The sequence below is a fragment of the Phocoena phocoena genome, chromosome 14 (genome assembly GCF_963924675.1).
Source record: "Phocoena phocoena chromosome 14, mPhoPho1.1, whole genome shotgun sequence".
Classification (NCBI taxonomy): Eukaryota; Metazoa; Chordata; class Mammalia; order Artiodactyla; family Phocoenidae; genus Phocoena; species Phocoena phocoena.
The window spans coordinates 9,158,510-9,180,209 of NC_089232.1; the positions used below are offsets into that span (position 1 = coordinate 9,158,510).

At 47.5% G+C, this 21,700-nt stretch overlaps 1 protein-coding gene across 1 annotated transcript in view; it reads right to left on the reverse strand.

Annotated features, from left to right (window-relative positions):
- FER1L5 (fer-1 like family member 5) overlaps positions 1-16,593 on the reverse strand; it is a 51,198-nt gene extending 34,605 nt beyond the window's left edge. Inside the window, exons 1-13 of the mRNA XM_065891148.1 lie at positions 16,509-16,593; positions 14,260-14,312; positions 13,565-13,656; positions 12,766-12,874; positions 11,674-11,728; positions 11,104-11,213; positions 9,043-9,171; positions 7,810-7,872; positions 7,036-7,086; positions 1,924-1,954; positions 1,138-1,253; positions 782-905; positions 308-360 (exon numbers count right to left, since the gene is read on the reverse strand). Of these exons, the coding sequence (XP_065747220.1) occupies positions 308-360; positions 782-905; positions 1,138-1,253; positions 1,924-1,954; positions 7,036-7,086; positions 7,810-7,872; positions 9,043-9,171; positions 11,104-11,213; positions 11,674-11,728; positions 12,766-12,874; positions 13,565-13,656; positions 14,260-14,312; positions 16,509-16,593 (1,071 nt within the window). The remainder of the gene's footprint in view (positions 1-307; positions 361-781; positions 906-1,137; positions 1,254-1,923; positions 1,955-7,035; positions 7,087-7,809; positions 7,873-9,042; positions 9,172-11,103; positions 11,214-11,673; positions 11,729-12,765; positions 12,875-13,564; positions 13,657-14,259; positions 14,313-16,508) is intronic.
- Between the last annotated feature and the right edge of the window lie 5,107 nt (positions 16,594-21,700).

The window sequence follows — 21,700 nt, forward strand, 5'->3', positions numbered from 1 at the left end:
CGGACGGTGACAGTTTCAGTTGTGCATTTGCGGGCATGTTGCTTCATCCACTTGTCCACTCATCCGTGCATTTGGATGTTTGGTTTTCGGTGGGCATCTTCTCTATGCAGGGCACTGGGCACAGCTCTGGGATACAGGCTGACTAAGCCATGGCCTCCACCTTCACAGAGGCCCGGGTCCAGTAGGGTCATATCACCCATAAATGGAAGAACTGGGATACAACACCTGGGGTCCTGGCCACTTTTCCTCCACACCATTTTTTTTTAGGTGCCAATTTCTCTAAGTCTCAGACCATTTTTACGCTTACCTTTTCCCCAATTAGTTCCACCTCCAACATAGGACTCACTAAGTGGTGTTTCTCTAAGAGCAAAGAAGTTAAAAGATTTCTGAGATAGCAGCATTTTTTTTTTTCAGAAGGAAATGGAGAAGTGACAGAACAACTTAAAACCCTCCCCCATAATTTGGTTTGGTGCCCCCTGGGCAGACACCTCCCATTTCCACTCTGTCTCCATGTGCTGTTGTGTGTCCTGGCACACAACAGCAGCGGGGGTGGGGCCTGGCATAGGGAACCTTGAGTCTGCATCTGGGCATCAAAGACAGGGCAGGGGCACATGGCCCATTTTAAAGGGACCTTCATAAAACCATTCTTGGCAGATTTCAGTCTCCCTCTCTCCCCCACCACAAATCGTAGTGTCAAGACGGAACTGGGGAGCCCCAGGAGAAACCAGAGTGCCACCAGGTAGGGAACCTCAGGGTCAGCCCCTCCCCCGCCCTGACTGACTGAGGTGGAGATCCTCGGCGCAGTAGATGAAGAATTGTAAGTAGGCCATATTGATGGGCACCACCGATGACTTGAAGATCTGAATGTCAGTGTCATCAGCCCTATAGGTCAGCTTTTGATCTACCTGGAGAGACCAGAGAGCTAATAGGGTCAGAGTCTTAGGGAGGTCACGGCCACCAGACTTGGCTTCCCCAACCTTCCGCTTGGTTGGGGTGGGGATGGACAACCCTGAAGGGACACAGTGGACAAATGAAAGCATGTGAAGGAACAATGGCCTCTTGGGGAGCCCACGGGGGGGCCCCACGGAAGCAGCCAGGGTAGGAAATGTTCCTGGGGTGTTGGGGGGACAGCCTCACCGGTGCCTGGTCTCCCACACCGAGGGCAGAGATGGTGACTTTCAGGTAGCCTCTTACACCACTGCTGGGTTCATTTGGCTGGCAGAGGCCAAGCCATTTCCTCAGGAGTGTGTGACCTGGAGAGGCAGAGGGCCCATGGGAGACCAGCCTCCAGCCTCTATTCTTCTTCCCTGAAACCAGCCTTTGCTTCTGTAGGAGACGGGTGTGGAAACGTGTCTCATATATTTTGGTTCCCAGCCAGGGGCAGGGGGAAACGGGAGTCACTCCTACCTTTAAGCCAAAGCTGCCTGCTATTGCCTTTAGGAAATAGGGACCCTCCTTTCCCATCCAGGGAACTTATAGTTGTTACTGTCCTGGTCTGAGAGAGGCAAATATTTTCCCCAACCCTAAGTCCCAACCTCAACCTGGTATGTATGTTATGGTCAGGTCTACTCAAAATTCAAACACTGGCCACACATTGTAAATCAACCATACTTCAATTAAAAGAAATTAAATAAACAACAACAGCAACAAAATTCAAACACTGGCATAGAAATTCAACCCAAGGCTGCAAGAAAAAATGAGCATTTGACCCAAAGAGATGCTTTGATTTTTGTAGAGAAAGATATTATTATAAAGCAAGATAAAATACCATGAAGTACAGTAAAATGTTAAGTACAGAAAATAATTCACACCTTCTAATACTCTCCTCCCATGTGTTGAACATACAGGGATTTTGAGATGATTTCAACACCTGACCTGGTTTTTTCTCAGAAGACACACATATTTCCAACAACTGCTACCTACCTGGAGAGTTGTAGATGAACCCAATATCTGTCTGAAAAGATAAGAATAGAGTAAGGATTAGTTAGGGCCTCCAGCCAACCAACTTGATGACAGTATGAGTACTCGTTCCACCCTAATTCCTTTAATCTTTACAACGACCTGGAAGTTGGGCCATTATCATAGTGGAGGCCATTATCACCTCCACTCTACAGGGGAGGATACTGAGTTTGAGAGAAGAGCCCAGAGTTTTACAACTAGTAAGTGAGGTGGCCTGGATTGAAAGGATTCTTGACCACCACCAGCACTGCTGGCCAACACAGCGTTATTCTTCCCTACCCCTGGGGGGCGTGGAAAGGTGTCTCCCGTCCTGGGGAAGAGGATGGTCAAGGGAGGATTTGGTAAAGAGACTATGGGTTTTCCCTTTCCCCTGGGAGACAGTTTTTGACTCCCTGAGGCCTGAGGGATGCACAGGATTGAAGGTGGTGTGGGGCAAGGTACTGCAGAACATTCAGGCCACCCTTGGAAGGGTCCATAGAGCAAGCCCCAAGTTTTGCATGTAGGCCTGCTTTAAAGCTCAGTCAGCCCCTTGGGTTAGGTAGGCAAAGATTTCTTAGATCCAACAACAAAAACACAGTCCATAAAAGAAATTTTTGATAAATTGGACTTCATCGAAATGTAAAACTTCTGCTCTTTGAAAGACACTGTTAAGAAAATGGAAAGAGGGCTTCCCCGGTGGCGCAGTGGTTAAGAATCCTCCTGCCAATGCAGGGGACATGGGTTCGAGCCCTGGTCCGGGAAGATCCCACATGCCGCGGAGCAACTAAGCCTGTACACCACAACTACTGAGCCTGCGCTCTAGAGCCCGTGTGCCGCAACTACTAAGTCTACGTGCCACAACTACTGAAACCTGTGTGCCTAGAGCCCGTGCTCTGCAACAAGAGAAGCCACCACAATGAGAAGCCCGCGCACGGCAATGAAGAGTAACCCCTGCTCGCCGCAAAGCCCACGTGCAGCAACAAAGACCCAACAGAGCCAAAAATAAATAAATAAATAAACTTATTATTTTTTTTAAAAAAAGAACCCTTAAGAAAGAAAAGAAAATGAAAGGAGACGTGATATACTGGGAGAACATATTTCCAAATCATTTATCTGATAAAGGACTTGTATCCAGAATATATAAGAAAATCTCAAAACTCCATAGTAAGAAAACAAACAACCCAATGAAAACAAGCAGAAAATTTGAACAGACACTTCATCAAAGAAGTTAGATAGCAAATACTTGAAAAGATGCTCAACATCATCAGGGAAGTGTAAATTATAATCACAACAAGATACCACCACACATACTTAGAAGAGCCAAAATTTAAAAGATGGACAGTATCAAGTTTGCATAAGAATGTGGAGCAACTGGAACTCTAATATATACTGCTGGTGGGAATATAAAATGGTAGAACCTATCTGGAATTTTTGGGAAAAAACTGCTAGGAATTTTCTTTAAAAGTTAAACACACACCTACCATATGAGATAGTCATTTCACTTCTACATATTTAGTCAAGAGACATCAGAGCATAGGTCCATACTAAGACTTATACATCAGTGTTACAGCAGCTTTGTTTCTGTTTTTGCGGTACGTGGGCCTCTCACTGCTGTGGCCTCTCCCGTTGCGGAGCACAGGCTCCAGATGCGCAGGCTCAGTGGCCATGGCTCACGGGCCCAGCCGCTCCGTGGCACGTGGGGTCTTCCCAGACCGGGGCACGAACCCATGTACCCTGCATCGGCAGGCGGACTCTCAACCACTGCGCCACCAGGGAAGCCCAGCAGCTTTGTTTTAATAGCGCCAAGCTGGAAACAATCTAAACGTCCATCAGCAGATGAATGGATCAACAACCTGTGGTATATCCATAAATGGAATACTATTCAGCAATAAGAAGGAATGAACTATTGATCCATGCAACAACATGGGTGAATCTCAAAATAATTGTGCTGATTGAAAGAAGCCAAACAACAATAAAGTACATGCTGTATGATTCCATTTATATACAGTTCTAGAAAATGCAAAGCAATGTGTAGTTACAGAAAGCAGACCAGTGGTTGTCTGGGGATGGGAGCAGGAAGGATTGGGGGAAGAGGGAAGAATTACAAAGAGGCACAAGGAAACTTTGGAGGGTGATAGGTATGATAGATATGTTCATTACCTTGATTGTGATCACAGTTTCATGGTTGTATACATATTTTAAAACATGAAATTATACATTTAAAATATGTGTAGGGAATTCCCGGGCAGTCCAGTGGTTAGGACTCAGCATTTTCACTGCCTTGGCCCGGGTTCAATCCCTGGTCGGGGGACTAAGATCCTGATAAAATAAAATAGTATAATTCATTGTATGTCAATTGTACCTCAATAAAGCTAGAAGAAAACAAACCAAAATGAAACTCAGTCACCTCTAACGAAGCCATAGATCTAGGCAGTGATCATCAATAGCTGTTAACAACATAAAAAGAGACCAACAGTCGTTCTGTGTCTCCTGGTGACATCATCTTGCCAAATAATTGACCCAAGTCTGATCTAGCCTCTAGATAGGAAATACCTGGGCAGAGAGACGTGAGAAGTGATCCCCTGGAGGTACAACCAGCAAAATCCAGACTGAGGGAAAACTGCAGGAAAAACTATCCAGTTGCTTCAACAAATAAATGGCAAGGTAAACTAGGGGGCAGGACCAACTGAATGAAATACACCTAAGAATAACATTTTAACCAACTGCAGTGTGCACCTGGTTTGGATCCTGATTTGAACAAACTGTAAATGGAATTCACAAGACAATTAGGGAAACGCGAGCACTGACTAGATATTAGTGCTCTCCAGGAATTATAAAAAGGTGTTTAGATGTAGTCATTGTCTTTGGTTATGCTTAATAAAATCTGTATGTTTTAGAAATAGGTAATGAAATATTTAAAAATAAAATGATGTCTGAGATTTGATTCCAAATCTGTAGGGGGAAAAAAGAAAAAAAATCTGTAGGGGAGAGGGAGGGGGCCAGGTGTAGATAAAACATGATGACATGATTGACACCGAATTGGGGAAGGTGAGTGATGGGGATGGGGGAATTCATGATACCATTCTCTCTACTTTTGTGTATGTTTGAAATTTTCCAAAAAAGGAATATATATATTTTTAAAAGCTCAGGTTTTTCCCTGACCTCTAAAACGTATTCAACAGTCAGTCATCGTCTGGAAGTCGCACAGTGGCCTTTGTCAAAATGAATGGATAAAGAAGATGTGGCACCTATATACAATGGAATATTACTCAGCCATAAAAAGAAACGAAATTGAGTTATTTGTAGTGAGGTGGATGGACCTAGAGTCTGTCATACAGAGTGAAGTAAGTCAGAAAGAGAAAGACAAATACCGTATGCTAACACATATACATGGAATATAAGAAAAAAAAATGTCATGAAGAACCTAGGGGTAAGATGGGAATAAAGACACAGACCTACTAGAGAACGGACTTGAGGATATGGGGAGGGGGAAGGGTAAGCTGTGACAAAGTGAGAGAGTGGCGTGGACATGTATACACTACCAAACGTAAGTTAGATAGCTAGTGGGAAGCAGCCGCATAGCACAGGGAGATCAGCTCGGTGCTTTGTGACCACCCAGAGGGGTGGGATAGGGAGGGTGGGAGGGAGGGAGACGCAAGAGGGAAGAGATATGGGGACATATGTATATGTATAACTGATTCGCTTTGTTATAAAGCAGAAACTAACACACCATTGTAAAGCAATTATACTCCAATAAAGATGTTAAAAAAAAAAGACAGCACATTTTGACCTCCTGCTACCTAGCCTCTCTAGAATCTCTTAATTTCTAAACCTGTGCTGCTTCCTTGAGGGTTAGGTGGGGGAGGGGCAGGTCATGACCCTTCTTGTGCTTATTACAAGTACTGTAGTGAGAAAGAAACCTTACTTTGGTTTGCCCTAAATTTGCCTTTCCCAAGGGCTGGGCCCTTTTCCATGAGTTGCCAGATGTAGCGAATGAAAATACAGATGGCAGCTTAAATTAGAGTTACAGATAAACGATGTGGCGCTCCAAGGACAATGGTGCTTCAAGGACAAAGGACGTCCCTGCCTGAAAAAGTTTCAGCGGTACACCCCCTACCAGACTCTTAATCACCCTCCCTACCATGTTACGATGGTTACGAAATTTCTGAGCCCACCTGGGCGACGCCCGCCTGGGCGATGGGACCTGTCCCAAATAAGGAAAGGCATCTGTCCTGTCCCACTCCCATCCTATAGAAGGAAGGTATATGTGCCGCGACCAATCGGTAAAGGAAAATTTCACCTCGGACCATTCCTTTGTTTCCTGGCTATAAAAACTGATCAATAGCACACGTTTGGGCTTGACTCTCCCAGACTACTAGGAAGTTGGCCCTCTGTTCTGACAGCGACCCTTCCCTCTAATAAATTCTATCTTCTTTACATTCTGCCTTATGTCTGGAAATTCTTTTCCAACCCGCATTTGGACAACGCCAACTTTTTTAGTATACGTAGGTCCCAAGCAATATTTCATGAGGAGTCATGAAATACTGGCGATATACTTATATTTAAAAGTACCTGTTGTTTAAGATTGAAAATTTCCAGGGCATCCTGTATTTAATCTGGCAACCCTAACTTTTCCTGATCTTCCTGGATTTGGAGAATCTTAGTTTAGCCCTTCATGACCGTGTGAACTTTCCTCACTTCTCAACCTGGGTCTTTCCCAAAGCAAATCTTTTTACTCTTGTCTTCATAGGCAGCAATCTTTCTCTAGGTTTCTCCAGCAATTAGGTTGACCTTTTGAGTCCTCTGCTTCCACAGTGTTATAAGTGTGGGGGGATTCAACGTGGAACCCAGCGCTTTCATAAATGTTACATACTTTAATCCTCACAATGACCCTGTGGGTTGAGTATATTATTAGCCCCATTTTACAGATGAGGAAGTAGAGGCTCCGAATAACTTGACTAAATCACCCAGTTGGTAGGTGGATCCAAATCTGGATCTTGTAGCATCAAAATCCTTTCCCCTAGACTTAGACATAGAGCCCAGGGCGGGTCACTGTAACTGTTTCACCAAACCGCGCCTCCTCCGTCCAGTGCTCACTTGGAATCTCCCGATCTCTGCATTGAATCTCATCACTGAGGAATTCATCACCTGCAGGGGAGTTTCCAGAAAGATCTCAGTTATTCAGAAGCCCAATTTCCCCCAGCCCCATGGGAGGAATCATAAGGGTACATCTGGATTCTCCAGGATTTACTCAATGCTTCCTAATGGCTGACACTTCCGTGTAGTTTTTCTCATTTAATTCTCAGAGGGGCCCTGTGAAGTTCACATATGGCAGCTCCATTTTACAGATGAGGAAATCGATCAGAGAGGACAATTCACTCGATCTCCACAAAGCAAATTGTTGCACTCAACTTTCTCCCCTGCATGCTGTCCTGGCTATTTCTCAAGAACATGTAAGCTCTTCAAGGGAGAAGCCTTGCTCTCCTTAGCCCTGTGCTGGGCACATAGGAAGCACTTGATAAATACATGCTCACCATTGTTACCGGGCTTCCTCTGAGTGGAGAAAGGGATGTCCCATGTTGAGGGGACATTTGAGGGGTGGCATGAGAATCCTGGCACATGGGAAAGGCTGCTTTGTTCACCTGGGAGCTGAGCTCAGGGCCTATCAGTTGGCCTTCCATAACATTTGTTGGATGAATGAATGAATGGGGTGTCTGGTTACCGGGATAAAGAAGGTGGCAGAGGTGCTGCCTTGGGGTCAGAAAGACCATCTGATGTGACTCTAGCTCTACAGGTAAGGATGCGGGGCTGACGCACTTTCCAGAATTGAGGTGGGACAAGAAAGTGGACCCACCCTGTCCAGCTCCTCACCTGGATTAAGATGGTGTCGTCGAAGAATTTTGCAGGAACCTCATAAAAATTCTGAAAGAAGATCTGAAGCAGAGAGAGTGTGGTTAGGAGACATTCCTTCCACCACTTCCCCCAGGGACTCAGCAAGCCTGAAGCCTCAGACTAGCAGGTTTCTGCCCCGCTGTTCACCCATTTCAATGGCTTTCAGCTCACTACCACCTACCGCTCCTCCCACAGAAGCAGAGGCCTGCCAGGTCCTGGAGGGGTTTTCTATCCAGCAAAGGGCGGGGTAAGGGATCCCTGGAGGACTTGTCAGAAGCCGACCAAGGCCCAGCTAACTGCCCTGGGATGGAGATTCAAGCCCCCGCTTCTTTCTAGATCGCCCTGGGAATTCCTTGGCGGGCCGTTGGTTAGGAGTCTGCGCTTTCACTGCCGAGGGCCTGGGTTCAATCCCTGGTCAGGGAACTAAGATCCCACAAGCTGAGCAACGCGGCCAAAAAAAAAAGATCGCCCTCTCTGTCCACTGCACCCCACTCCCTGCTGCAGCCAGAACCTCCTCCCCCAGATGCAGACCGGGCCCTGTCACTCTCCTGCTTGAATCCCTCCATGGCTCCCAAGTCCCATCCATGACGGGGCCCCAGGGCGTTTTGAAGGCTCACCTCCAGCCACTCCCCTCCAACTGCACCCGTGTCTACAGTTCTGCCAACCAGCCCTGCTGCTTCTCCTTTCCAGGCCTCTGAGAACACTATTCCTTTTTCCTGAATTATCTTTCCCCATCCTGCCTTTTCGGAGTCCTCTCCAGCCCCTGCTCCGCCGTGCTTTTATCTTTTCTTTGGTGTCTAGTCATCGATTAATTCGGTACATGTTCTTGGAGTTCCTTCTGTGTCAGACACGATGCTATGAGGTGGCACTTCTGCAGTGGCCAGGGCTACAGAGGGCCTGCATTTCGCGGCTGCAATCCCTGCGCACCGCAGTCTTGCCCGGTTGTCATCCTTTATGTGTTCACATATGCGGGAGGCTCCCCCGAGACCACTGGCTCCCCCCATGCAGGGCTCGGAATTACTCGCTCTCTATTCCCTGTGCCAAGCCCAGTGTTTGGCCCTCCACGCCCAGTAAGAGTTTGTGAAACAAACAAATGAAAGCACCCGTGTCAGGGAACAAGCTTGCTGGCTGCCGGCAGGAAATGCCCAGCCCTTGGCTGGCCCTCCTGGCCCAAGTGCCCCCATTCGGCTCTGAAGGGCATGTGCTGCCCACCTCATTGAAGAAAGGGTTATTTCCCATCTTGATCCGCGTGTGGTGCTGGTAGCCTCCGATGACCACCTTCACCACCGGCTTGATGTCCTTGCCCATGAGCTGCCGGGCTTCAAACACCTTCACTCGGACCTGCAGAGGAGCGAACAGGGGAACTTGACGTTGGGCTCCCCTTCCCCAGTGGAGACTCTTCTCTAGAAGAACAATATGTTCTGATAAGAAACATCTACTGCGGATAGAAAGCGACCCCATGGACCCTGGGAAGGCCATGGTTCCTTCTCTTTCCTTTTCTGGGAACTGTCACCTCCACTTTGCCCTTTTCATCTTGGGTGCTCCTTGAGTAGTAGGGACTTGTTACAGAATAAAGTCTAACATTTCTCAGTTTGCTGTCTCTTTATGTTTGTCTGCGATCTTTTTAGGGAATCGAACATTTTAAAGTTCTATGCAGTTGAATCTATGATCTGTGATTTGATCTCTGATTTGTGATTTCTTCTGCTGCTGCTTTTATATACTTTCCTGAGACTCAGTAAAGGGACGATGAAGTCTGAGCCCTAGAATTAGAAGGTGGGAGGGAGAAGAGCCCGTAAGATCCAGGCTGGCTAAGGCCCCAGGAGAAGGAACTGGAGATGGCGGCGGCTGGCAGGGCACAGTCGTGGGAGCCTGTATTGACTAGCGGTAGTAACAGCACGCAGCTCTCCCAGCCCAGCCCGTGGATCCGGCCATTCTCAGTGAGGCCTCCTGTGTCTCCATCAAGTCCAGGGGCCCTTCAAGGATTAATACACATGCAGCTACCTGACCATCAGAGACAAGAGTGGTCAAACCAGGCAAACAGCCCTCATGTCAGAACTTTGCCCTACGCACTAGTACATAGGAAGGGTAGTGATTTGGGCACGCTGACCTTCTATCCTGTGGCCAGCTAGCCTCGTGAAGAGGGACAGGGCCAATGGGGAGAGGGAATGTTCTCCAAAGGAGGCGACAGCACGTGCAAAGGCCTGGTGGCTGGGGAGAAAGTCTTGAGAGTGGGGACTGTAAGTTGTGCAGGATGTTACAGCAGGGCGGGGCGGGGCAGGGGCAGGGGACAGAGTGGCCTGGGGCCAGGCTTGGGTTATCAAGGGCCTGGGAAGCCATCGTAAGGAGTTTGGGTTATGTCCTGAGAACACTGGGAGTCCTCATTTTTAAGAACACTTTTAGGCACACGCATGGCATGATAAGAAGGACTTTATTTTTTTTTGGCCGCGTCATGCGGGATATTAGTTCACCGACCAGGGATCGAATCCATGCCCCCTGCTTCGGGAGCATGGAGTCTGAACCACTGGACCGCCAGGGAAGTCCCAAGAATGACATCTTGGAAAGACCACTGGGACTGAAAAATGGACAGGAGAGAGCTGGGGGCTGGGAGTTTGGGAGGAGCCTATTCAAGGTGGTCCAGAGAAGGGATGCTGTTGTCTGGGACCAGGGGATGGAAGAGGCAATGGAGAAATGGGTGCGGCCAGGTGATATGAAGAGCTAGGACTTGGCCACTGACTGGATGCGGGGTGGGGGGTGGGGGGAGGAGGGGCAGCCAAGGATGACTCCCAGTCTCCTGAGTACGTGGCTGGCTGGGGAGCAGCTCCAACCATGGCAGAAACGTTAGATTACAGGCTAGAGATCAGAAGTAAGTTGATAAGCCATGGTATGGGGGGCTTCCCAGGGATCCCCTCGAACTCTCCTCAGCCTCTGCTGTGCGGCTCATTTCTCCTCGCCCAAGGCCAGCCTTGTATTGCCACCTGCTGAAGGGCAGGGTCCAGGCCTCAGCGCTGCCTCCCCAGCATGGCCAGGGCCCGGTGTGCACTGCCCCCAGTGCTTCCTGCCGCCTCCCTGGAGCTGGCTCCAGCCTCAGCCACACCCAGAAGTTTCCCAGAATGGCCCCTGGAGGGGCAGGGGATGTGGTGAAGATCTGAGGACCTGGAGACCAATCTGAAGCCCTGACCTTCCTCCATGACCTTGTGGAGAGGCAGGGATGGCCTGGGAACACAGTGAGGGTGTCGGCCAAATCATGTGGGCTTTCACCCTGGACGGCCTCACCTGGAAGTGCTGAGGCTTTGGGGACAGAGCCTTGTGTACAGCGGAGCTGGGAAACATCTGTTTCTGCTTGGCCGCCTCTTGTGCCATTATGGCCAGGTGGTCTTCATCGCCTGGGGAAACATAGTCCATGGTGGGCTCTCAGAGGCTGGGGCTCAGGACACTTGGAGGCATTTCCCTCATTTCAGTGTTCTATCCCCAGTGACCAGCTCCTGACTAAAATCATGGCCAAGAGGCCCTGACAAGGGCACATATCCTCCCCAGACATTCCTATGGTCTCCACCCACCATGGGCAACCCTTGGCCTCACACTCTACATATGGAGGCCCTTGGAAATGGCCATCTTTGCCTCTCTCTGCAGCCCATTGGAGGCTGGGTCTTCTGTCTACAGACGACAAGTGGACACATTGGGAGGACAGGTGACCTCAGGCAGGTGTCCAGAGATCTGGCCTACAGACCCTAACCTTGTCACGATCCTTCTGTAGGGCTCATTGGTTGAGTCTCCAAGATCCCCCAAGAGCCCATCCAGCTATGCTTGGTGAAATGCAGGGCTTAGTCCCATGGAAGTACATACCTATCTTCTCGATATCCTTGTAGGTCATAAGGGCCACCTGTAGGGTGAGAGTGCACTGCAAAGCAAAGGCAGGGGAGCTGTAAGATCCTGCAACCCTCGGCCAAGTCATAGCACTGGAACCTGGTCCAGCCTGGCAGGGGCCACACCCAGTCTTCCCGGGTGGAGTGATGCTGGCCATGGCACAGGACCACACCATGGGGGCCTGTGCGGTCTGGGATGGAGGGAGGTTATAGACTGGTGGGGAGAGAGCAATGGGTTACCATGGATGGGGTTTGAAGAATAGAGGAGGCACACATTAGTGGTGGTGACAGAAAAGGATGCAGCAGGGTGGGGAGGAGAGAGAGGGTTGACTTGAGACCAGTCTAGAACCACTGATGCTAACCTCCGAGCCCAATGTCTTATGACCTCATGTGGGAACTCCAGCAAACACCTAACTGACCTCCTGCCTGCAAGCACTCTCACTGACCGTCCATCCTCCAGACAATCGTCAGAATCGACCCCTAAACACTCCCTAAATGCTCTAAACATAAAGCTTTCCCACTCCTCTGCCTGCCTTTGAGTCTCTGTCAAAACAAAGCGATGGTGGCTGGCTCCCTTGTTATATAGCAAGCTCTGAATAAATCACCTTTGCTTGTTCTCATCTGGTTGGTCTTCCTGTGTTCCCACACATCTTAATCACCTCCCCCTGTAAAGCCTTCCATTTCCTCCCAAGTGGAATTGTTCATTCTCTCCTGACCTCAGTGAAATAGCTCACTGACCCCAATATACATGTGCTGGAGCACTTGTCACCGAGAGTGACAACAGATGTGGGTTTCATTCAATTTTGTATCCCAGGCCTTGCATAGTTGCTGACACCAGTGGACAATCAACTGAACACTCAATCTCAATGGGTGGACGAAGGGTGGAGATGTGGGTAGGTGGATGGAGGGCAGCACGGGGAAGTTGGGGAGATGATGGGAAGTGTGATGGGTCCCCCGCAGGGCAGAAAGTGCTCTCTGGGTTGGGGGCACACTGAGACTCTGCTGGAGTGGATAGCTCAGCTTCACCAGCTGCCCCCACTCCTCCACGCACCCTTCCTAGGGCCCGACTCACATCTGTGGGCATCATGGAATGGTTGAGCAGGGTCAGGTCCTTCATGAAAAGGATCTTACTTGGTTTATTCACCAAGGGCTTGAGCAGTATTGTGGCTAGGCCAATGAACCTGGGGAGACAAAGAGCAGGTGTGAGCTCCTGAGCCAGAGGAAATGGTGTCCTTCTCCGTCCCAGGCATGACTTTATCCCGAGATGCCTTTCTCTCCTCGAAGCTGTGCTGCCCACCGAGGCTTCAGGAAGGATGCTGTTGACTGGGAGCATCCACCAGAGGGCTCTCAACTCTCTGGGAATTGGCTTTGGGGCTTCCTGGACAGTGGGCACCCCAGTTACTGGCTCTGCCCTGCCCAGCCTTTTCCCAGAAGCTCTGCACCCACACGCCTCCAGAATGGGACCTGTGCCAAGTAACAGCTGATTGGACCAGGAGGTGGGCACCTGACCAAAGCTGGGCCAGTCAGATTCTCTCTCCTGGGAATTTTGACCTGGGATGCCATAGCCCCAGTCTCAGCGAGGCACTAGAATGGGGCTGTGATGAGAAGCCAGGGTTGGGCAGAGAGAAAGAGATTTGAGATTCTGTGCCTTCAGAAGAGACAGAACTGTCCCTGGGTCCCCAGTTTCCTAGTTCTAGTTGATCTGTCCATCTATATACCTAGTCTTCGTATACACACACCCCACCTTTGCTTTTCTGCATCAGCTGTCTGGAGTGACTTCTGGTCCTTGCATCTGAGTGAGTTACAGATGCAGCATCTGCCGAAGGTTTAGTCAGAGAATCAGGCTCCTCCTGTCTCTCTCTCTGCCTTACCTTTCCTTCTCTACTGAGCCCATGTCCCGAAGGGTGATTTGCAGGAAAGAGTCCTTTTGCAGGGGGCGGTTCCAGAGGTGCCAGATGAGGGTCTGTGGGAGACACAAACGGGTCAGCATCCTCCCTCTCCCCTCCCTTTTCCATCCTCCTAGGAAATTCGAAAAGATGCAGGGAACGGGCTGGCACTGTGTTTCTCTCAAACTGAGGAATATCCCTCAAGACTAATTTCCTAAGAGGATGGCATTTGCTACCTTCACCAAGGGACCAGGAACCTACCTGGGCTCCCACAGCTTAACTGTGGGAGTTAAGCAGTATTGTGGGCTTGTTAGTAGCTAAGGGGTATGGGGACTGGATGGGTGGACATGGATGGATGGGAGATGAGAGGGGATCCTACACAAGGAGCCCTGTCTCTATTTCAGGTTTCTGGGAACATCAGGACGGCTGGGTTGGACAAGATGGGTCCATCCCCAGAGTGGGTGAGATGGGCCAAGAGCTGTGGGCAGATGTGGCTGCTATGGCCCTGAGACCTGCACAGACTTCTCAGCTCAGAGGCTACTCGCAGGGCACGATGTTCCAGCCTTGGGAAAGGGTGATGAGGCTCCCTGTCCCCTCCCTAGGCTTCTGGGCACGGTCTGGACCCAGCCTCACTGTTGGGCTTGTCATTGCCTCATCTGGGCTTGCCTGATGTGTTTTACCTCGTTCCATATGGGGTGATTGCCTTCCACCTCATGAGTTGTCCTCTTGACATCTGCAAAGACACCAAGGGGCCGGCATTGGTGGTAGGAAATATTTCAAAGTCTAGGTTCAAGTGAGCAAAGAGGGGTAGAACTTATCTAGATGTAGATAAGTCTACATCAAGTCTACATTGGCAGACGTGATACAGCACTGATTCTTTCCTACTCTGGAGATTTCAAAATTTCTCACTTTTTATAAGAGTGACATCACCCCATGTGACAGATAATGTTATGTGTTCATTTCATTTTCTTCCTGGATACATAGTTCCCAGCCATCTTGCAGCCGGGTGCGGCCGTGTGACTCATTCTGGCCAACCGAGTATGGGATCCATGCTCACCACAGCCTGTACTGGTTCCCAAAATCTCCCATGAGAGTCTCCGTTCTCCTCCCCACTCTCCACATGCGCTCGCACCATCTGCAGGGTGGTACCTGGTGACTTTGCAGCCACAAGCAAAGAGCAGCTGGTCCCTAAAGCACTGTTTGGAGGAGTCATTCAGCATCGTTGCCTGATCTGCACAGCCGATGCAGCACTTGGTGTGGGCAAGAGGTAAACTTTTGTTGTGTTAAGGCACTGGGATTTAAGGGTTCCGTTGTGACCGGAGCAAAACTACTGTACCCTGATACATCCCAAAATATCTCTAATGGGTTGACAGCTCTTTATCCACTAAAATATGCCTTCCCCAGAAATATCTTTAACAAAGAACAGTCTATAGCCCTGCAAAGAACCTCGAAATTGCTAAATGGGAGATTCTTCCCAAGGAAAGAATGTGTGTGAGAGAGAAGAGAGAGGAGACAGTCGGGGGTGGGGGGAGAAGCAGGGGACTCTCTGTGCCTGCCCAGTAGTGGGAAAGGGGGACACTGTAGTGGATGGTATATGGGGGAAGCGGGGCTGGAAACGACAGGTGAAAAAGGAATAAAAGATTTCAAACAAACATTCAGTTATAAAAATGTGTAGGCAAACCTGGGGGCAAACCCAGGATTCTGGGTTGTAGGCATCTTTTTTTTTTTGTGGTACATGGGCCTCTCACTGCTGTGGCCTATCCCGTTGCGGAGCACAGGCTCTGGATGCGCAGGCTCAGCGGCCGTGGCCCACGGGCCCAGCCGCTCTGCGGCATGTGGGATCTTCCCAGACCGGGCACAAACCTGTGTCCCCTGCATCAGCAGGCGGACTCTCAACCACTGCACCACCAGGGAAGCCCTGTAGGCATCTTTGTAAGAGAGATTTCTAGGAGGAGAAGGACAATGCCTGGGAGGTGACGGGGAAGATGGCTTGGAATCAGACTGTTCCCCGGCTCACCATAAAATTAGTTTCAGGGCAAAGACATGCTGAACCTCCACTACACCTCTTTCAACCCGCAAACTGGGGACATAAACCTACATCACCCTGTGCACCTGAAGTCCTGAGTGTTCCATCTCTGAGTGATAGCATACTCAGCAAGCAGGGTTTCACAGGCCAGAAAAAAATTTAAGGAATTTCAGTCTTCGCTCATTTCTTTTGGAAACTACTGTGTCCTATTTTCTCTTGGTCCCAATTTTCTCACTCCCCACACTTCCTGGAAAACCTCATTTGCCTGTGTCCACCCCCTTTCTCTCCTCCAACAGACTGTTCATCTTTCTTTCCCTTTTCCCCTTTTTGTTCCCAGCTCTTTGTTATATAGATACACTTAACCTTTTTCATTTTCTCTCATAAATCCTTTACACCACCCCTCCCACCCTTCTTGGACTTTTTTCCTTATCTATGAAAAATTGAGACAATAAAACTTGCCTCATAGAATTGTCATGAGGATCAAAAATCATTACATTAATGATAAAACTTTGCTGATTATAAAAGTAATTCATACAATTGAGCAGTTATTACTAGAAGTTGTACAAAGATCTGTCTGTATATTATCCTTTCAAATCCTCACAGCCATCCTATGAAGGAGGTACTTGGGTTTTTTTTAACCTGTTTGTGGCACAGCCCTAGTTCATAGAAGAAACTCGAGAAGTATTCATCTTCTTTTTCTCCGGTAGTCATTCTCCGGAAAAAAATGGGAGGCAGAGGAGTCATACTAAGAGAAATAATAGCAGCAAGGATGATAAATTTGAAAGAGCCAGACGGTGTCTACCTCACCTTTCTGTGACACAGGGCATCTTTTACCTAGTAGGGCACCGATAAATCTAGTTTTTCATTGAACGTATGTTGCCTCTCGGGGCTCCTGGCTCTCACCTCTGAAGTACACGGACACGCAGGGTCTGGGTGGGGGGCTCAGGGGTGGGCTAATCTCGGCCGACCACACGACAAGCCGCAGCATCTCTTCCACCTACTTCCCTCCGTCCTTCTCTGGCAAAGCTTCCTTCTTGGAGCAACTTGGTCCAAGGATTCTTCCAGGGCTCAGGGGGTGAGGAAGGTCCCGAGTGTGTTGCTTAGCAAGAGAGGTGATGTCACAAAGGTCAGTGGTTCTTGGGTGGTGGTTCTTGGTTCTGGAGAGGAATGAGGAGAATGGGAGGAAGAAGAAATCACAGGGCACGAAGCCAGTGGCTTGAGGCACCCAGGGCTGTAGAAACAAAACAGTTTGGCTGAACTACACTTCCTCCTTCCGTTCTCTTTTCTCTCTCATTCTTACTGTCCTTCTGATTTCAAGATCAGGTAGAAGGATAATATCTGCCCTTTATACAAGCAAGTTATCTGGAGTGAATCATTGCCAAAGTCACACAGTGTAGGTGAGAAAATAGAGAAGGGAGGTGAGCTGAGAAAAGAAATAAGGAAATCAAAGGCGATGTCAGTGGTGTTTCAGAAGTCCTTCCTAATGTGGAAGCAAACATTTAGGCCTCCTTTTCTCTAAAGGAAACGTGAGTCTAGATATGAGTCTCTCTTTAACCAACAGAAACTAGCTTTCTCATCAATGAGCTCTTACGCCAGCTGGGTTTGTAAGGTTAAAGAAAAATCTCACTGACCTGTTATCTTGCCGTGGCATCTTAATTGCCCTCAAGGCCTCTCAGCATGAGGATGGAACGGGGTCATTGCTCTTGTCCCTACGCTTTTTCTGCTTTAGGGTTGAACATTATATAAATTATACCTTATCCAATAGTTAGCGTGAAAATTAATCGATGTTTTAAAAAAGTATATTCGTTGGTGAAACAATTTGGCAGTAAGCTTACTACCCATTCTGAAACATGCGTGGGTATGTTTTAGAGCAAAAAAAAAACAAAAAAACTGAATGTGTGATCTTGGTGTTAGGACTGCTTTCAGCAGGTTTAAAGAGTACTTCCTGACAGTTTTTCTTGAAATGTAAACACAACACAATGCTTGTTGCTTTGTTAATAATTTTCCAAACTAAGCATGACACAAAAGGCAAACCCAGGAAAAGGAAGAGACGGATAGATTTGACCGCATAAAATTCAAGATTCTTGTACGTAAAAATATACCTTAAAAGGTATATCAGGGCTTCCCTGGTGGCGCAGTGGTTGTGAGTCCGCCTGCCGATGTAGGGGACGCGGGTTCATGCCCCGGTCCGGGAGGATCCCGCATGCCGCGGAGCGGCTGGGCCCGTGGGCCGTGGCCACTGGGCCTGCGCGTCCGGAGCCTGTGCTCCGCAATGGGAGAGGCCACGGCAGTGAGACGCCCGCGTACCACAAAAAAAAAAAAAAAAAAAAGGTATATCAAAGTAGGGAATGTTTGCAACAGCTCTTATAATTCAATAAGAAAAAGATGAATACTCCAAAGGAAAATGGGGCAAAGTATAGATTAGATGACTGTGCAAATGGACAAAAAAAAAAGATGTAAAAAAAATTCAGCCTGCTTAATAATCAAAGAAACACAATGAGAGCTTCCCTGGTGGCGCAGTGGTTAAGAATATGCCTGCCAACGCAGGGGACACGGGTTCGAGTACTGGTCCAGGAAGATCCCACATGCTGCGGAGCAAATAAGCCCATGCACCACAACTACTGAGCCTGCACTCTAGAGCCCGTGAGCCATATATACTGATGCCTGCGTGCCTAGAGCCCATGATCCGCAATAAGAGAAGCCACCGCAGTGAGAAGCCCGTGCATCACAACAGAGTAGCCCCCGCTCACCACAACTAGAGAAGAGCCCACGCACAGAAACGAAGACCCAATGCAGCCAAAAATAAATAAATAAATTTATTAAAAAAAAGAAAGAAAGAAACGCAATGCGATACTGTTTATCACTTTGCCAAATTGGACTCAGAAGCCCAAAATACAAAAAAGATGTTAAAAAAAATTCAACCTCCTTAATAAGCAAAGAAATACAACAAGATACCATTTATCACCTCCCAAATTGGCAAAGAATGAAAAAAATGATAAACCTGGTGTGCTGAGGAAGGAAGAGGGGCAGAGAAAAGATACAAACCCATACACAGCGCTGATCAGAGTATAAAGAAAAAAACAGCAGAACGAAGGCTCAGGATAAGTGCCAGGGAAAGAGAGTTAAGCGTGGGGAGAGATGGACTGAAGGCAGCTCTTTTCCTGTCATCCTAATTAGATTAGGTATTAACCTCTAAATAGCATATTTAAATAGCATCCCTTGAATTTTTCACTTTGAGACTCTGTCTATCAAGTCATCTCTTTTATATCATCTCTCACTCCTTTCCCACCTCCTAGCTTCTCTCTCCCAAACTTCCCCCAACTCATCACTTTTAGATATTATCTACTGCTGTTTATCACACCATGGCAGCTTTCTTACACCTGCCTTTCCTGCATACTGTTCTCATAATTGTATCTCATTTGGGAGCTAAATCTACATTCAGTATTTTTATTTTTATAATAATGTATGTTTTTTTAACTGCAGATCAAGTAGTACCCTCCAATTCCACATCCTTTCTTTTTTTAAATTAATTAATTTTTGGCTGCGTTGGGTCTTCGTTGCTGTGTGCAGGCTTTCTCTAGTTGTGGTGAGCTGGGGCTACTCTTCGTTGCGGTGTGCCGACTTCTCATTGCAGTGGCTTCTCTTGTTGCAGAGCACCGGCTTAGTTGCTCATTGCTTAGTTATTTCAGTAGTTGTGTCACATGGGCTCAGTAGTTGTGGCCCGTAGGCTCTAGATTGCAGGCTCTAGTTGTGGCGCACGGGCTTAGTTGCCCTGCGGCATGTGGGATCTTCCTGGACCAGGGCTTGAATCCGTGTCCCCTGCATTGGCAGGCGGGTTCTTAACCACTGTGCCACCAGGGAAGTCCTCGTCCTTTCTAACACAACTTTGTGTTTTTCTGTAATTTACAAATTGCTTTATTTTTTCATTTGCTTGCTTTTCTTAAAAGTCTGACCAAGTCCTCTAACATCCTTCAACAGCTCTGCGATCTCCTTTTAATACAGTCTCCCCCAGGTTCAAATCCATCAGGTATTTTACCAGTTTTTTCATTTTCCCTGAGCCCTGGGGAGATCTCTCCTGGCCTCCTCTCCTCTCTAGTCTACACTGGCTGCTCCCCAGCCCTGTAGCACAGATCATCCTGGGGCTTCCCTTCTTCACCACCAGTTTTAGAATTCCCCCGTTTGTCTCCTGTGTTGGACTCTGTTTCCCAGATCCTTTCCTCTTTCTTGAGTTACTCTCTCATCTTAGTGGAACACGATTTTCCATAGCTTTCTGAATTTTTTGAGTGTTTGTAGGTCTGCACATGTCTTTATTCCGCCCTTGCACTTGACTGATAGTCTGGCTGGATGTATCAGTCAGGATGGGCTATGTTATGCTGAGGTAACAAACATCTCCAAAAATCTCAGTGTCTTAAAACAATAAAGCATTTTTTTAATAGCAGCTTTACTAAGATATAATTCACATACCATAAATTCAGTCTTTTAAACAGTACTGTTCAGGTTTTTAGTATATTCACAAGGTTGTGCAACTGTCATCACTATCTAATTCCAGAACATTTCATCACCCTGAAAAGAAACCTCATATTCATTAGCAGTCTCTTCCCGTTTCCCCCTTCCCATAGCCCCTGGAAACCATGAATCCACTTTGTCTCTATAGATTTGCTATTCTGACATTTCATATGAATGGAATCATATAATATGTGGCCTTTGTGTCTGGCTTCTTTCACTTAACATAATGTTTTCAAGGTTCATCCATTTTGTAACATGTATCAGTACAGTTGGCCACCCCGAATCCATGGGTTCCACATCCATGGATTCAACCAACTGCAGATGGAAAATATTAAAAAACAAAAATTCCATAAAGTTCCCAGAAGCAAAACTTGAATTTTCTGTGCATCAGCAACTATTTACATAACATTTACCTTGTATTAGGAATTATAAGTAATCTAGTGATGATTTAAAGTATTTGAGAGGATGTGTGTAGGTTATATGCAAATACTATACTGTTTTATGTAAAGGATTTGAGCATCTGTGGATTTTGGTATCCAAGGGGGGTCCTGGAACCAATCTGGATACCAGGTGACAACTGTACATCATTCCCTTTTATGAGCTGATAAATCCATTGTATGGATATACCACATTTTATTTATCCATTCATCAGTTGATGGACATTTAGGTTGTTAACATTTTTGGGTTATTCTGAATAATGCTGCTGTGAACATTTGTGTACTCGTTATGTGTACATATGTTTTCAATTCTCTTGAGTATATATGTAGGAGTGGAATTGCTGGGTCATATGGTAACTCTATGCTTAACATTCTGAGGAGCTGCCAGACTGTTTTCCAAAGAGGTCGCACCATCTTACCATCCAATCAGCGATGTACAAGGGTTTCAATTTCTCCATGTACTTGCCAACACTTTTTATCACATTTTTTGTTGTCACCATTGATTTTTTTAGACATCCTAGCGGGTGTGACGTGGTAAAGATTTATTTTTCTTCTTGAACCACGCTTCTTGCCTTGGTGTCCCACTGTCAGTCAGTCAACCAACTGATCTGTCATCAATCAGTCAACACAGGATCCATTCCCTATATCCTGGCTGTGTTCTCTGAAGGATACAAAGAAGGTTAACACCCCCCACTTTAGGATCTACTCTCTCTTTACAAAACACAGAGGAAAGTTAACTCAAAGCAATCTATGGTCAGTACCAGAATTCTTACTGGGGCATCTGGGGTCTTTTAGGGTCTGAGTTATGTCTGCCTCTCCAACCTCATCTCTCTCCACTTATTGACCACCGCTTCCTAGCCACACTGTTCTTGCCACTTTTTTTTTTTTTTTAATATTCTAAAGCTGTTTTCTGCCCCAGAGCCTTTGTCTTTGCTGTTCCTTCTCCTGGAGAGCTTCTCACCCAGCGTCTACCATGCTACCGTATTCTCTTCCTTTGGTTTCAGCTTTAAGGTCACCTTCCCAGGGACACCCACCCCATCACCCAAGCCAAGGCTGGCTTGCTGTTCTACATGCTCAGATCACTATCCACTTTTCCTTATTGCATTAGGCATGGTGGGGAGTGGAGCTGTGAGGAGATTCTGAAGCCAGGCT